Raw genomic sequence first — 14,707 nt, forward strand, 5'->3', positions numbered from 1 at the left:
GTCTCTGGACTGGATCTTGGTTCAAAGGAAGCTTCATTGGTAGGGAAACTACAGACTTGAGATAAAGCCTACATAATAATTGAGTACTGGATCTTAGTCTCCATGATGATTGCGTTATGCCTGGAAAATCCTTAATCTTGGGACTGAAGAAAGGGTGTGTGGGTGCCCTGAATATCATTTTAGCAACATATTTGTAAGTCTAGATGTTTAAATAGTTAAAATGACAATTCTGAGTCCAGTGCCTAGGTGGGACCGGGAGGAAGGAGACGATGGGGATGATACCATCAGTAGATTAGCAAAGGTGGAGAGTCATCTTAGCAGGAAGGACTGTTTCTGCTCCAATTTGAGATTTTTGTTTGTTTACTGTAAGGCGTGACTGATCACATGGGATTCAAAGCCTAGGAGAGAGACTTCCGGTCTGCTCTCAAAGCCTCCCTGGGAACTTGAAATGCTGAGGTGCACTTAGGTATGTTGACGGGGACTGGGTGGCGACCCTGCACAGGCTCAGAGACTGCAACTCAGTAGAGGACAGCAGAGGGAGGGATCTTAAGGAGGTGGAAACTTTCTTTCCAGAGCTATGCAGCTGGAGTGGAGGAGGATTTTTAGGAGCCAACTGCTCTTTCTTGGGCTTGGTGTCCAGTTCTACCTGCTGCGAGCAGGATCCTCGAGCCTCTACCATAGGGAGGGAAGGGCCGGCCGGGCCTCGAGGGCTGAACGTTGGGCGTCCTTGCCCTTCATCTTCCAGGGGGTGATGCCAGGCATTCTTCATCCCTTCCTTTAACTGGACCTGCTGGGGAAGAAGGCATAGCAGGAGCCCTGCCACCTTCAGCCCGGGCCTGACCCAGCAGTCCAGGTACTGAATTTCAGGAGTTTAAACTACCAAGGACGATAGACCCCAGCAAGGGAGCCCATTTAAAATTGTCTTTAAAAATCCCAGTCTAGCAGAGAGGACCCATTTCTCTATAGTGTATAGCAAGTTTGTTGGGATGTAGCCTTAGGAGCCATTACTTTCTTTCACTTTAATGTCTTTCACTGTGCATCCTTGAGGCTGACACCATTTGCGTTGTGCCCCGGAGAACAGTAGTGATTTTTGTTCTAAAAACTCAATATATTGGAGTGAGCATATCTAAAAGGCATATTTACCACAAACTAACATGTTCTGCTAAAGGTGTAGGAAACTACCACACAGACACACACACACACAGACACACACACACACACACACACACACAAATGCATGCAGTATGACTTTAAACAAAAGCCCGTAATATTCTGGCATTGCTTTGGTTTGTTGGAAGAATCCCTGCCCAGCATGCAGTAGTCTGCCTATGACATTGACTCCTCTCTAGAGACAAGTCTGAGCAGGCCAGCATTTTCTAAAGGGAATTGGACAGTACTTGAAGATGTGGTTTGGGTATACGAAGAGAACATTGCTTAAATTCCCCCATGTTTTGTTTTTCTTTTCCTATTCCATGCAGAAGTAGACAAATGGCAAGCAAAAAGCGTGAAGTCCAGCTACAGGTGGGTCCGTAGTCTCAGCAGGTCTTCGGGTGCAATGACACTTGCTACCTCTTACCATATTTTGTATTTTGCTTTTTGCAGTCAGTCGTCAATAGTCAGAACCTGTGGGATGAGATGTTACTGAACAAAGGCTTAACAGGTATTGGGGCTCTTTGCTGTCATGTTCGGGTTTGCTTCCAAGCACCTGGGGACCCTTCGCAGAATTCAACTCCCTGTTTCATAGCTACCTTCCTGCCTTCCTTCCTGGGGTCCCTCACCTGGGATGGGAATGTGCCACCATCCAGATTCTTCGACTCTGCTCTTTGATAATGTCACCATTTTCCAGTGATTGATGTTTACCAAGCCTGGTGTGGACCCTGCAAAGCCGTGCAAGCTTTATTCAGAAAACTAAAAAATGAACTGAATGAAGATGAGATTCTTCATTTCGTCGTTGTAAGCTTTTTGTTTTTGTTCAATGTGTTTGCCATGTTTAAAGATCTCCCTGTACTTCAAGTATTTTCTTAGCTTAAGAAACCTTCCAGTCTTCACTCTAAACAATGTTGGCTTGGCAGTTTTAATATATATTTAGTTCTACTAAGTTTGAGAATTAATATGATTTTCATCTAATTCCCGTGATGCTGAGATAACTCATGACCAAAAACCTCAGAAAAATATAATAATGGGCATATGTCTGTTGATAGTGCCACATGGCGTGGTAAATATGTGTCCCTGAGTTAAGATTATGGGGGACTATTTCCTGGGTGTCATGGAGTAGACCCTTAGGAACCCATCTATGCACAAATAGTTCAAAATAAGTAATTTTTCTTTCAGCTGTTAGTTATCAAAAGTGACAAGAGATTAAATATCACAGCCAAATTCACTTGACTTGATTGATTATTCAATCTATGTCCAGTAATTATATGTAGTTCAATCTATAGCCAGTTAACAATCGGTTAGAATCTTGCTGTCCAATATGCCTTTATACACCATCAGAACTCTTGAGAACGATCTAGACCAACTATTGAAACGCATTCTCAATTTTAATTATTTAAATTTGAACATTGAGGGCTGTTGAGCTAGTTCAGTGGGCAAAGGCGCTTGCTGACAGGAATGAAGATGTAAGTTTGATCCCTGGGACTCAAATGATGGGAGCAGGGAAAGATTCTCTCTTTTTCTCTGTGTCTGTCTGTCTGTCTGTCTGTCTGTTGTCTGTCTGTCTATCTGTCTGTCTTCTTCTTTCTTGATCCCTTACATGCACAAATAAATTTTAAAAATTATAAAACTGATGTCACTAAATTAAATTATTGTGAAATTTAGTGTTTGAGACAATTTAGCTATGTTCAGTTATTGGTTAATATTTATTTAATATCAATCATTAAGATATGCTTTAAATACTAACATTGTATAAAATAATAATTTTTAAGATTTACTTTACATTGGTACATATTGAACAGATAGAGAACACATTTCTACTAGATAGATGCACACCTGAGCCAGCCAGCTGGAAACCACAGAGACAGATAACTGCTGTGTGCACTGTTACTCTAGGTCCCTAAACTTCATAGTCTATGAGACAGACACAACACCTCCACTCATGAGATCCTTTCAGTGCAGGCCTTCCCTGTCTTTTAAGTGACCCTTGTGCAGTTGGCTTCCTGACCTCACCTATCAACTAGGCCTCCCTTTCTGCAGAAACATTCTGTTCTTCTTTTCTTTATATTTTTAAATTGTGTGGACATGTTAGTTTGAATATACGTATGTTTCTCTGTGTGTCTGTATGTGTGTGTATGTCTCTCTGTGTGTCTCTGTGTCTCTCTCTCTCTCTCTCTCTCTCTCTCTCTCTCTCTCTCTCTCTCTGTGTGTGTGTGTGTGTGTGTGTGTGTGTGCGTGTGTACATGCATGTTGACTGAAAGTCTTCCAAAAGGACAGAGGTGTTAGAAACTCTAGAGCTGGCATTACATGTAATTGGAAAATCATTGCTTTCTTAACAAAGCAAGTGAGACAGTCCCACCCCTGGCTGTAGTACATTACTGAAAAAGACATTCTGTTCTGGATGATGAACAGTGACCTGTCAGGAGGGAGCAACAGACGTTTTTTGGATCCAGGATATGTGGGCTGGAAGGGAAGAGTGATGGCAAGACCAGGCAGCAAGGGAGGTAGAAACAGAAGTGAGTTTAACTAGGGAGAGCATTTTGGTAAAGGAGAACACTGAAAGGTACCATTGGATCCAAATAGCACAGGGCTTGAGTTGCTAAACCATGCCATTTGATCCTTTATACAACTATCACAAACCCAGAAATGCTGCAGTCCCCAGAAAAGTTGTACATGTTTCTATTAGCATCTTAAAATAGCATACAGAATAATGTGGATATTGCTTTCTCATTATTGTATAACATGCTTACAATATCCTTCAGGCTGAAGCTGACAACATTGTGACTCTGCAGCCATTTAGAGATAAATGTGAGCCTGTGTTCCTCTTTAGTCTCGTAAGTATAGCATTCATCATCTCATTATCTGGTCCATGTGAAGGAGCAGGTAGCACTGAAAGTTACCATGGGGCTGTTTGCTGGTGGTCATAATTGCACAGTGTTTGCCTTATCTCTATTTGTCTAATAAGAAATTTAATAATTCACCTCCCAAGAGCTTGTTAAGACTAGCACACCAAGCTGATTAGAAAAAAAAAAAGACAAATAAGACTGCATTTACCAGCATGAGGGACCATTCTCAGAGGAGCTGCAGGAGAGGATTGGTTCTAAGTGTTCATGGATTTGTGCAAAGGTGTCTGGCTAGTCATTCTTTCTTATGCATTCTGCTTCCATCTACATGTTCACAAATGTTCAGAAATAGAGTTTATTCCAGAGCTGGTATTCTAACCAGCTCTAACTAACTGGGCTGGAGGATCTATTGTTTTTCTTCTTTACACTTGCCTATACTTTACCTATATTTTTAATAGGTGCACAACTGTAATAGTCAGACAACAACATAGTAAAACTTATTTTTTAAAACCAGCCTGAAGTTAAGTACTCAACCATGTGGTAGTCAAGAGAAACATCAATGGAAGTGTATACCACTCAGTCAACCTTCTGGTGCAGGGTACTTATCTTTCGATAGTAGAAATAATTATTAATAACATCTCTTGTGTATAAGCTCTAAATCCCATTACATAATACACTTGTACCTGTTTTAAGAAATGAGTTATTGAGTTAAATGAGTACAAAATGTATCATGTTCTTGCACTGTGTGTTGAATGCATACAGTTTGATGTATAGAATTTTCACCTTTTAAAGACATGGTCTTTGTAGAGATTGACAGTTTGATGCCACCTAGCCTACATGTAGTGTAAGGAAGCAGAATAAGAAACTATACAAAGGGGAGAATTGCTTGGTTTGGAACCTGCCTGCAGCCTGAAAGTGGTGGGTTTTGTTTTTTTGTTGCATTTTTTGTTTTTGTTTTGTTTTTCAGATTTTGTCAGACTCTGGAGCTTCTCTCTCTCTCTCTCTCTCTCTCTCTCTCTCTCTCTCTCTCTCTCTCCCTCTCATTCATAGTTTACTTGCTTTCTATTCCTTTGTTACTTAGAATCCGTTACCTTTGACAACTTTTCCTTTTCTCCCACCTAAGTCCTGTCATTTCACATCTTAGAGCAAATCCTGCTCATAACCGCACAGTTTTCGCATGTGGTGCAAAGTCTGATTTTCAAACCCAAGCCCTCCTGTTCTCATCGGGGCTTCAGACACCCCATTCTGCCCTGGCTTGTGAATTCTTTATTCTCCTTTCCATCTAAGATCTTTCTTTTCAACATAACCTCCATCTACTAAGCTCCATGTTCACACCTCAGATACTTTTCTCTGAACATACCACATTGATGACCACTTATGGAAGAATAATATTCCCACACCACAAAGCTGTCCTCCGGCTGATTGGTCATTGACTTAAACACTTATATATGCATCTCTTTTATTAGTCAGCTTTTCTAGGTGACAAAAACTTCATTCTAGCAAGTGTCAGTAGGAACAACTCTTCTCAAGAGAATGATCAGGCTGGTATAGAACTGAGACCTATAACTGAATTGCAGACAGAATCTTCTCTTGATTCCTGCAATCCTTCCTAGAAAGTAGAAAAATAACCTCCACATCTTAATCGGGAGGCTAGAGGTAGGGCTCAGCAGTTACGTCCACATTAATCACCACTGTGCTGCACAACCACCTGTAAATTCAGCTCCAGGCTGACTGCATGGATGTGCACACATGCATGTGTACACACACACACACACACACACACACACTAAAATAAATGTTTCTTAAAAAAAATGTTAGTCATTGGCACAGTATGCATTTCAGTGAAACTAGGGAGGGGAGCCTTCACCTTCCAAAGTGCCTGGGTCCCCATGTGGTCTGCATTTCTCTGAGTGTTGTGACCATACATGCTGGTTTCAGACACAGCTTCCCAGAGTGTTTTCTTACTTGCCTTGTCTCCTTGAAGTCCTTCACCCTTGGAATCTGCTACCCTTCAGCATAGTATATATATTTTTTCATTTCGCCTTCTTGTTCTCTTATTAATTTCTCATATCTTAAAGTAAGAAACATTTCCTGATATAGAGCAATACTTCAGCTGATCTCCCTGTTTAGACATGGTCATGTAGAGATTCTGAGTGTTCTAAGCCTCTCTTAGGTGTTAACTCTTAACTGTAGTTGTTACGCCACATGTCTCTGTACTTTTGTGGGTTTGGGTTTTTTTTATTTGTTATTTAATAGGGTTAGATACAAGGCTTCTCATTCCATGTCATCAGGCCTGATCCATGTCCATAAACTGATATTTCGTACATACAAGGTGAAAGACAGACAAAAGTGATGTGGCATCCATCTTAGTTCTCATTGTCAGTCTGAGATAACACTCTTCTATCAGGAGAGTCTTAATTGAGGAATTACCTAAAGCAGATTGACTGTGGATATATTTGTGAGCACTTGTCTTGATTAATAATTGTTGCAGAAGGGTGCAGCTCCCTGTAGTTGGCACCATCCTTAGGCACGTGTCCTAGGCTTTATAAGGAAGCTTGAGGGCAAGCCAGCTAGCAGTGTTCCTCTATGGGTTGTACTTCAAGTTCCTACCCTGATTTCCCTCAGTGATGGATTATGATAGACAAGTATAGTCCAGATAAACCCTTTTCTCTCAAAATTGTCTTTGATCAGAGTGTTTTATCACAACCAACAGAAAGGAAACCAGAACATCAGTCGAGCAAATTAAAAGTCCTGTCTAGAATCCCTCACATTTAGAGCAAGGATGAATGAGGGAGGCACTCTTGATTGGTGGTAAAGGTGATAATTCCTGTATGATGGTAACGTGCTGTAGGCGATGGAGTACAGCCAAACCTGAGGTGCAAGGAGATGGAGACACACCCTTGACCTACATAGAAGACCAAGTGTGGAACTCTAATTGCTGGAATTAGAACTCAAATTTCCCACCAGCACCACTTTCAAATGGCTGATTATAGTAGCAGAAAAAGCGGGGGGAGCTGGGGGCAAGAGGAGGAAACTTTAGTTTAGAGTAAATGATAATTATTGACATTATGAAAATGAAACTGTATTTATACTTCCTCTTGTAGAATGGTAAAATTGTTGCGAAGATTCAGGGTGCAAATGCACCACTTATCAATAGAAAAGTCATAAGCTTGATAGATGAAGAGAGGAAAGTTGTAGCAGGTGAATTGACTCGTCCTCAGGTAATATTCTTGGTGAATGGCTAGTATAATGTCTTAAATGCATTGTATTTTATGTTTTCCTAAGGTATTTTCCCTAGCTTTACGTGTTAGGCCACTTTATGTCATTGTGATAAAATACCCAAAATAGTTAGCTGTTAAAGAAGAAGATTGTGTTTTGACTACTGGTGGCTTTAGGGCTTTAGCAAGCTATCACACCATGACAGGCAGTTTGTAGTAGACCAAGTTGCTTAACTCGTGGGGGCCATGAAGTGAAAAAGTAAGAGGAAAGGAAGAGATTCTTCAAGGATGTGTCCCAAATGAGCTATGTTGTTCTAATTAGGCTTTGCTTTAAAATTTTCCTCAACCTCCCAGTAGCATCACGGACTGGGGCTTCAGCCTCTGACACAAGAGTCTTCAGTTCTTGTGAAGTATAGCTAGCAATACTCTATAACTAGCAAGGTGGTGGCATGCATGGTGCCAAGGTAAAACAAAGAGGTCTTTGTGTTTTACATTCTATTCCCCTGTGTTTTGTTTACTAGAAACGACATTTCTAAACACTCTTCCACTAAAGTAGCTGTTTTACTTTAATCTCTCTTTCACAGTATGTTGAAATTCCACTAGTAGATTCAACCGATGAAGAATATGGGGATGTACAGTATGAAAGTACTGGTAAGGAACGATGTAACAGAGTCCAGCTACTGCTTCTACACATGCTCTTTCACTATACTACCATAGCAACAGAGAGCTGCTTTATTAGTGCTAGTCATTCCAGGGCTATTCCATTTCACAATGGTTCATACATTGCAAGACAAGGCTCCTTTTTCATTTTTTCTTGCCTCCTTTTCTGGTTAAAGACCCTTCAAAGCTTACCCGGGAATACGTGTGCCTATCTCCTGTAACTGATCTGGGCAACTAGTTCCTAGTCCATTTTTCACCTCCTAACTTTGTTAAAAATAATTTCTCCTTTAAATTCAGTAGTTTTAACTTACATCTCAGTTGAAAATCCCATGACTTTCCTGGATTCTCTATGTGTTTGGGTGTGTATCTGTTCAACTGTGTGCACGTATTCATGTGCTTGTATTATACTCATGGGCGCGTGCACACTCTCGAGTACATATGTTTATTTCCTGAGGGGCAGTAAAGGAAAAGAGTTACTTACACTCTGTGAACTGTTGGGACAATTAGTGTTAAATGTCAGTTTGACAGAATCTAGAATCACCCAGGACAGAAGTCTTTGTATGCCTGTCCAGGGTTCCCTTGATCAGGTTATCTGAGATGGGAAGGTCACTTGTAGGTAATGCTGTTCCCCAGGTTGGACCCTGAAGTACATAAAAGGGGAGCAATACCTGAACAGCAGCGTTCACTCTTCACACTCTGCCTCTCAACTGTAGTGTGATATGAACACATGCCACCTTGACTTCCTTGCCATGGCAGCTGGTTTGTTTGACCTGTGAGCCAAAACAAACTCTTTCTGCTAAAAGTTGTTTTTGTCAGGTATTTTATCACAGTAACAGGAGAGGTAACTAAGATACAAGAAGTCTGTGGGAAGAGAGCACTTCTTATATGGTAGCTCTGCTGGTTCGTCATTTTTATTTGCACAGTGCAAAGCTGAAGTTCCAGTCATTGTTACTACTGAGTGGTGGGAACCATGGGTGTAATTCTAATGTATGAGAATTATTTCAAAACTACATGCCTATAAATTTAAATTTTGTCTCCTTAAAAACTCAGACATTATTAATTCATATTTTTATTGCCAGACCTCTCATTATCCTGTATCTGAACCAAAATGATGATGATGATGATGATGATGATGATGATAATGATAATAATAATAATAATAATAATAATAATAAATACAATAATAATAATTTTTGGATTTTCTCTTAGTGGAAGTTTACAATATGGCAATTATCAAACCTGATGATGTACTCTTGAGAAAAAATGTAGAAGTTAAAGAAAAAGTAAGTAATGCTTATCAAAAGTTGTTTGAATTAGTTACAAAATAATAAGATAGAACTGAATTGCTACTCCTGGCTCTCGCTGAAGGAGTTTGATTATTCTGTCTCATCTACCCCTGCATCTTCTTTGAATTAATTGCTTTGCCACCATCAACCTACAGAAATTGTCAGGATTTTAGATGTCATGTGAAATTGTTATAAATGTTCATTTTGTTTAGCTATTAGTGACACAATATTGTAAACACACGTTAGCTTGCTTTTTGCCTTGTACATGGCACTTTTAAATACACGATAGTTTAAAAATAAATTCAGTGCTTTCTTTTTTTTTCTTTCTTTCTTTCTTTCTTTCTTTTTTTTATTGGATGATTTATTTACATTTCCTATGTTGTCCCCTTACCCCATCCCCCACCACCCCCTCAGAACCCCCAATCCCCTCGCCCCTCCTCCTTCTTCTCTGTGGATGTAACCTCTATCTACACCCCCCCACTCCCACCTCCCCACCCTCAAAATTCCCACCCCCTGGGGCATCCAGCCTTCATGAGGTCAAGGTTCTCTTCTTCCACCTATGCTCAGCAGGGCCCTCCACTTTTACATATTCAGCTGAAGCCCTGGATCCCCCCCTAAGTGCTCCCAGGCTGGTGGTTTAGACCCTGGGAGCTGTGGTTGGTTGGTATTGTTGCTCTCCTCATGGTGCCACAAACCCTTTCAGCTCCTTCAGTCTTCACTCTAACTCCTCTATTGAGAACCCCATGATCAGTTCAATGGCTAGTTGTGAGCATCTGCCTCTGAATATGTCTGACTCTTGAAGGCCTCTGAGGAGATATCCATATCAGGCTCTTATCAGCATGCACTTCCTGTCTTCCACATCAGCATCTACCTTTGGTGATTGCACATGGGATAGATACTCAGGTGGGGTGGTCTTGAGACGGCCCCTCCTTCAGTTTCTGTCCCTCACTTTGTCTCCATATTTGCTCCCTTGAGTATTTTGTTGCTCCTTCTAGGACCGAATCACCCTCACTTGGTCTTCCTTCTTTATGGGCTTCATGTGGCCTGTGAGTTGCATCTTGGGCATTTCAAGGTTCTAGGCTAATATCCAATAATCAGTGAGTGAATACCATGTGTCTTCTTTTGTGATTGGCTTACCTCACTCAGGATGATAATTTCTAGTTCCATCCATTTACCTAGGAACCTCTCGAATTCATTGTTTTTAATAGCTGAGTAATACTCCATTGTGTAAATATACCACATTTTTTGTATCCATTCCTCAGTTGAAGGACATCTGGGTTCGTTCCAGCTCCTGGCTATTATAAATAAGGCTGCTATGAACATAGTTGAGCATATGTCCTTGTTATATGTTCGAGCATCTTCTGGGTATATGCCTAGGAGTGGTATAGCTGGATCCTCGGGTAATGCTATGTCCAATTTTCTGAGGAACCGCCAGACTGATTTCCAAAGTGGTTGCACCATCTTGCAGTCCCACCAACAATGGAGGAGTGTTCCTCTTTCTTCACACCCTCGCCAGCATCTACTATCACCTGAGTTTTTAATCTTAGCCATTCTGACTGGTGTGAGATGGAATCTCAGGGTTGTTTTGATTTGCATTTCCCTGACTACTAAGGATGCTGAACATTTCTTTAGATGCTTCTCGGCCATTCGAGTTTCTTCCGTTGAAAATTCTTTGTTAAGCTCTATACCCCATTTTTTAATAGGGTAATTTGGTTGTCTGGAGTCTAATTTCTTGAGTTCTTTGTATATATTGGATATTAGCCCTCTATCAGATGAAGGATTGGTAAAGATCTTTTCCCAATTTGTTGGTTGTCGTTTTGTCCTATTGACAGTGTCCTTTGCCTTACAGAAACTTTGCAATTTTATGAAGTCCCATTTGTCAATTCTCGATCTTAGAGCATATGCCATTGGAGTTCTGTTCAGGAACTTTTCCCCTGTGCCCAAGTATTCGAGGCTTTTCCCCACCTTCTCTTCTATTAGTTTCAGTGTATCTGGTTTTATGTGGAGGTCCTTTATCCACATAGACTTGAGCTTTGTACAAGGGGATAAGAATGGATCAATTTTCATTCTTCTACATGTTGTCTTCCAGTTGAACCAGCACCATTTGTTGAAAATTCTGTCCTTTTTCCACTGGACAGTTTAGCTCCTTTGTCAAAGATCAAGTGACCATAGGAGTGTGGGTTCATTTCTGGGTCTTCAATTCTATTCCATTGATCTTCCTGCCTGTCTCTGTACCAATACCAGGTAGTTTTTATCACTATTGCTCTGTAGTACAGCTTGAGGTCAGGGATGGTAATTCCTCCCGAAGTTCTTTTATTGTTGAGAATAGTTTTCGCTATCCTGGGTTTTTTGTTATTCCATATGAATTTGAGAATTTCCTTTTCTAACTCTGTGAAGAATTGAGTTGGGATTTTAATGGGGATTGCATTGAATCTGTAGATTGCTTTTGGCAAGATGGCCATTTTTATTATATTAATCCTGCCAATCCATGAGCATGGGAGATCTTTCCATCTTCTGAGATCTTCTTCAATTTCTTTCTTCAGAGACTTGAAGTTCTTGTCATACAGGTCTTTCACTTGCTTGGTTAGATTCACACCAAGGTATTTTATATTATTTGCAACTATTGTGAAGGGTGTCATTTCCCTAATTTCTTTTTCAGTCTGTTTATCTTTCATGTAGAGGAAGGCTACTGATTTGTTTGAGTTGATTTTATAACCAGCCACTTTGCTGAAGTTGTTTATCAGGTTTAGGAGTTCTCTGGTGGAAGTTTGGGGGTCACTTAAGTATACTATCATATCATCTGCAAATAGCGATATTTTGACTTCTTCCTTTCCTATTTGTATCCCTTTGACTTCTTTTTGCTGTCTAATTGCTCTGGCTAAGACTTCCAGTACTATATTGAATAGGTAGGGGGAGAGTGGGCAACCTTGTCTAGTCCCTGATCTTAGTGGGATTGCTTCAAGTTTCTCTCCATTTAGCTTGATGTTGGCTACTGGTTTGCTGTAAATTGCTTTTACTATGTTTAGGTAGGGGCCTTGAATTCCTGATCTTTCCAAGACTTTTATCATGAAGGGATGTTGAATTTTGTCAAATGCTTTCTCAGCATCTAGTGAGATGATCATGTGGTTTTTTTCTTTAAGTTTGTTTATATAGTGGATTACATTGATGGATTTCCGAATATTGAACCATCCCTGCATTCCTGGGATAAAACCTACTTGATCATGATGGATGATTGTTTTGATGTGGTCTTGGATTCGGTTTGCTAGAATTTTATTGAGTATTTTTGCATCGATGTTCATAAGGGAGATTGGTCTGAAGTTCTCTTTCTTTGTCGGGTCCTTGTGGGGTTTGGGTATGAGTGTAATTGTAGCTTCATAGAACGAATTGGGTAGTGTTCCTTCTGTCTCTATTTTGTGGAATAGTTTGAAGAGAATTGGTATTAGGTCTTCCTTGAAGGTCTGATAGAATTCAGCACTAAAACCATCTGGTCCTGGGCTTTTTTTAGTGGGGAGGCTTTTGATGACTGCTGCTATTTCCTGAGGGGTTATGGGACTATTTAGATGGTTTATCTGCTCCTGGTTTAACTTCGGTACCTGGTATCTGTCTAGGAAATTGTCCATTTCATCCAGGTTTTCCAGTTTTGTTGAGTATAGGCCTTTGTAGTAGGATCTGATGATTTTTTGAATTTCTTCAGTTTCTGTTGTTATGTCTCCCTTTTCAGTTCTGATTTTATTAATTTGGATACTGTCTCTGTGCCCTCTGGTTAATCTGGCTAAGGGTTTATCTATCTTGTTGATTTTCTCAAAGAACCAACTCCTGGTTTTATTGATATTTTGTATTGTTCTTTCTGTTTCTATTTGGTTGATTTCAGCCCTGAGTTTATTTCCTGCCTTCTACTCCTCCTGGGTGTATTTGCTTCTTTTTGTTCTAGAGCTTTTAGTTGTGCAGTCAACTTGTTAGTGTGTGCTCTTTCCAGTTTCTTTTTGTAGGCACTTAGAGCTATGAGCTTTCCTCTTAGCACTGCCTTCATGGAGTCCCACAAGTTTTGGTATGATGTGTCCTCATTTTCATTGAATTCTAAAAAGTCTTTTATTTCTTTCTTTATTTCTTCCTTGACCAAGTCATCATTGAGTAGAGAGTTGTTCAGTTTCCATGTGTACGTGGGTTTTCCATTGTTTTTGTCATTATTAAAGACCAGTCTTAGTCCGTGGTGATCTGATAAGATGCAAGGGATTATTTCAATCTTTTTGTATCTGTAGAGGCTTGTTTTGTGACCAATTATATGGTCTATTTTGGAGAAGGTACCATGAGGTGCTGAGAAAAAGGTATATTCTTTTGTTTTAGGATGAAATGTTCTATAGATGTCTGTTAAGTCCATTTGGTTCATAACTTCTGTTAATTTCAAAGTGTCTCTGTTTAGTTTCTGTTTCCATGATCTGTCCATTGCTGACAGTGGGGTGTTGAAATCCCCCACTATTATTGTGTGAGGTGTAATGTGTGTTTTGAGCTTTAGTAAAGTTTCTTTTATGTATGTAGGTGCCCTTGCATTTGGAGCATAGATGTTCAGAATTGAGAGTTCACCTTGGTAGATTTTTCCTTTGATGAGTATGAAGTGTCCTTCCTTATCTTTTTTGATTAATTTTGGATGAAAGTCGATTTTATTTGATATTAGAATGGCTACTCCAGCTTGTTTCTTGGGACCATTGGCTTGAAAACTTGTTTTCCACCCTTTTATTCTGAGGTACTGTCTGTCTTTGTCACTGAGGTGCGTTTCTTGTATGCAGCAAAATTCTGGGTCTTGTTTGTGTATCTAGTCTGATAGTCTGCGTCTTTTTATTGGGGAATTGAGACCATTGATGTTAAGAGATATTAAGGAAAAATGATTGTTGCTTCCTGTTATTTTTGTTATTAGAGGTAAAGTTATGTTTGTATCTTTTTTGGGGGTTGTTGGAAGATTACTTACTTGCTTTTCCTAGGTTGTAGTTTCCCTCCTTGTGTTGACATTTTCCATCAATTATCCTTTGAAGTGCTGGGTTTGTGGGAAGATATTGTGCAAATTTGGTTTTGTCATGGAATATCTTGGTTTCACCATCTATAGTGATTGAGAGTTTTGCTGGGTATAGTAATCTGGGCTGGCAATTGTGTTCTCTTAGTGTCTGTATGATGTCAGTCCAGGCTCTTCTGGCTTTTATAGTCTCTGGTGAGAAGTCTGGTGTAATTCTTATAGGTCTGCCTTTATATGTTACTTGACCTTTTTCCCTTACTGCTTTTAGTATTTTTTCTTTGTTTTGTGCATCTGATGTTTTGATTATTATGTGACGGGAGGTATTTCTTTTCTGGTCTAGTCTATTTGGTGTTCTGTAGGCTTCTTGTATGTTTATGGGCATCTTGTTCTTTAGGTTAGGGAAGTTTTCCTCAATAATTTTGTTGAAGATATTTACTGGCCCTTTAAGTTGTGACTCTTCATTCTCATCTATACCTATTATCCTTAGGTTTGGTCTTCTCATTGTGTCCTGGATTTCCTGGATGTTTTGAGTTAGGAGTTTTT

The 14,707-nt window shown here is 39.9% G+C and overlaps 1 protein-coding gene across 1 annotated transcript in view; it reads left to right on the forward strand.

The window, feature by feature from the left end:
• Nucleotides 1-1,488: 1,488 nt before the first annotated feature.
• Nme8 (NME/NM23 family member 8) overlaps nucleotides 1,489-14,707 on the forward strand; it is a 66,564-nt gene continuing 53,345 nt past the window's right edge. The window contains exons 1-7 of the mRNA XM_028789277.1: nucleotides 1,489-1,521; nucleotides 1,603-1,660; nucleotides 1,847-1,953; nucleotides 3,915-3,986; nucleotides 7,100-7,216; nucleotides 7,798-7,864; nucleotides 9,083-9,156. Of these exons, the coding sequence (XP_028645110.1) occupies nucleotides 1,489-1,521; nucleotides 1,603-1,660; nucleotides 1,847-1,953; nucleotides 3,915-3,986; nucleotides 7,100-7,216; nucleotides 7,798-7,864; nucleotides 9,083-9,156 (528 nt within the window). The remainder of the gene's footprint in view (nucleotides 1,522-1,602; nucleotides 1,661-1,846; nucleotides 1,954-3,914; nucleotides 3,987-7,099; nucleotides 7,217-7,797; nucleotides 7,865-9,082; nucleotides 9,157-14,707) is intronic.

This window comes from Grammomys surdaster, unplaced genomic scaffold (genome assembly GCF_004785775.1).
Source record: "Grammomys surdaster isolate TR1022 unplaced genomic scaffold, NIH_TR_1.0 125807, whole genome shotgun sequence".
NCBI lineage: Eukaryota > Metazoa > Chordata > Mammalia > Rodentia > Muridae > Grammomys > Grammomys surdaster.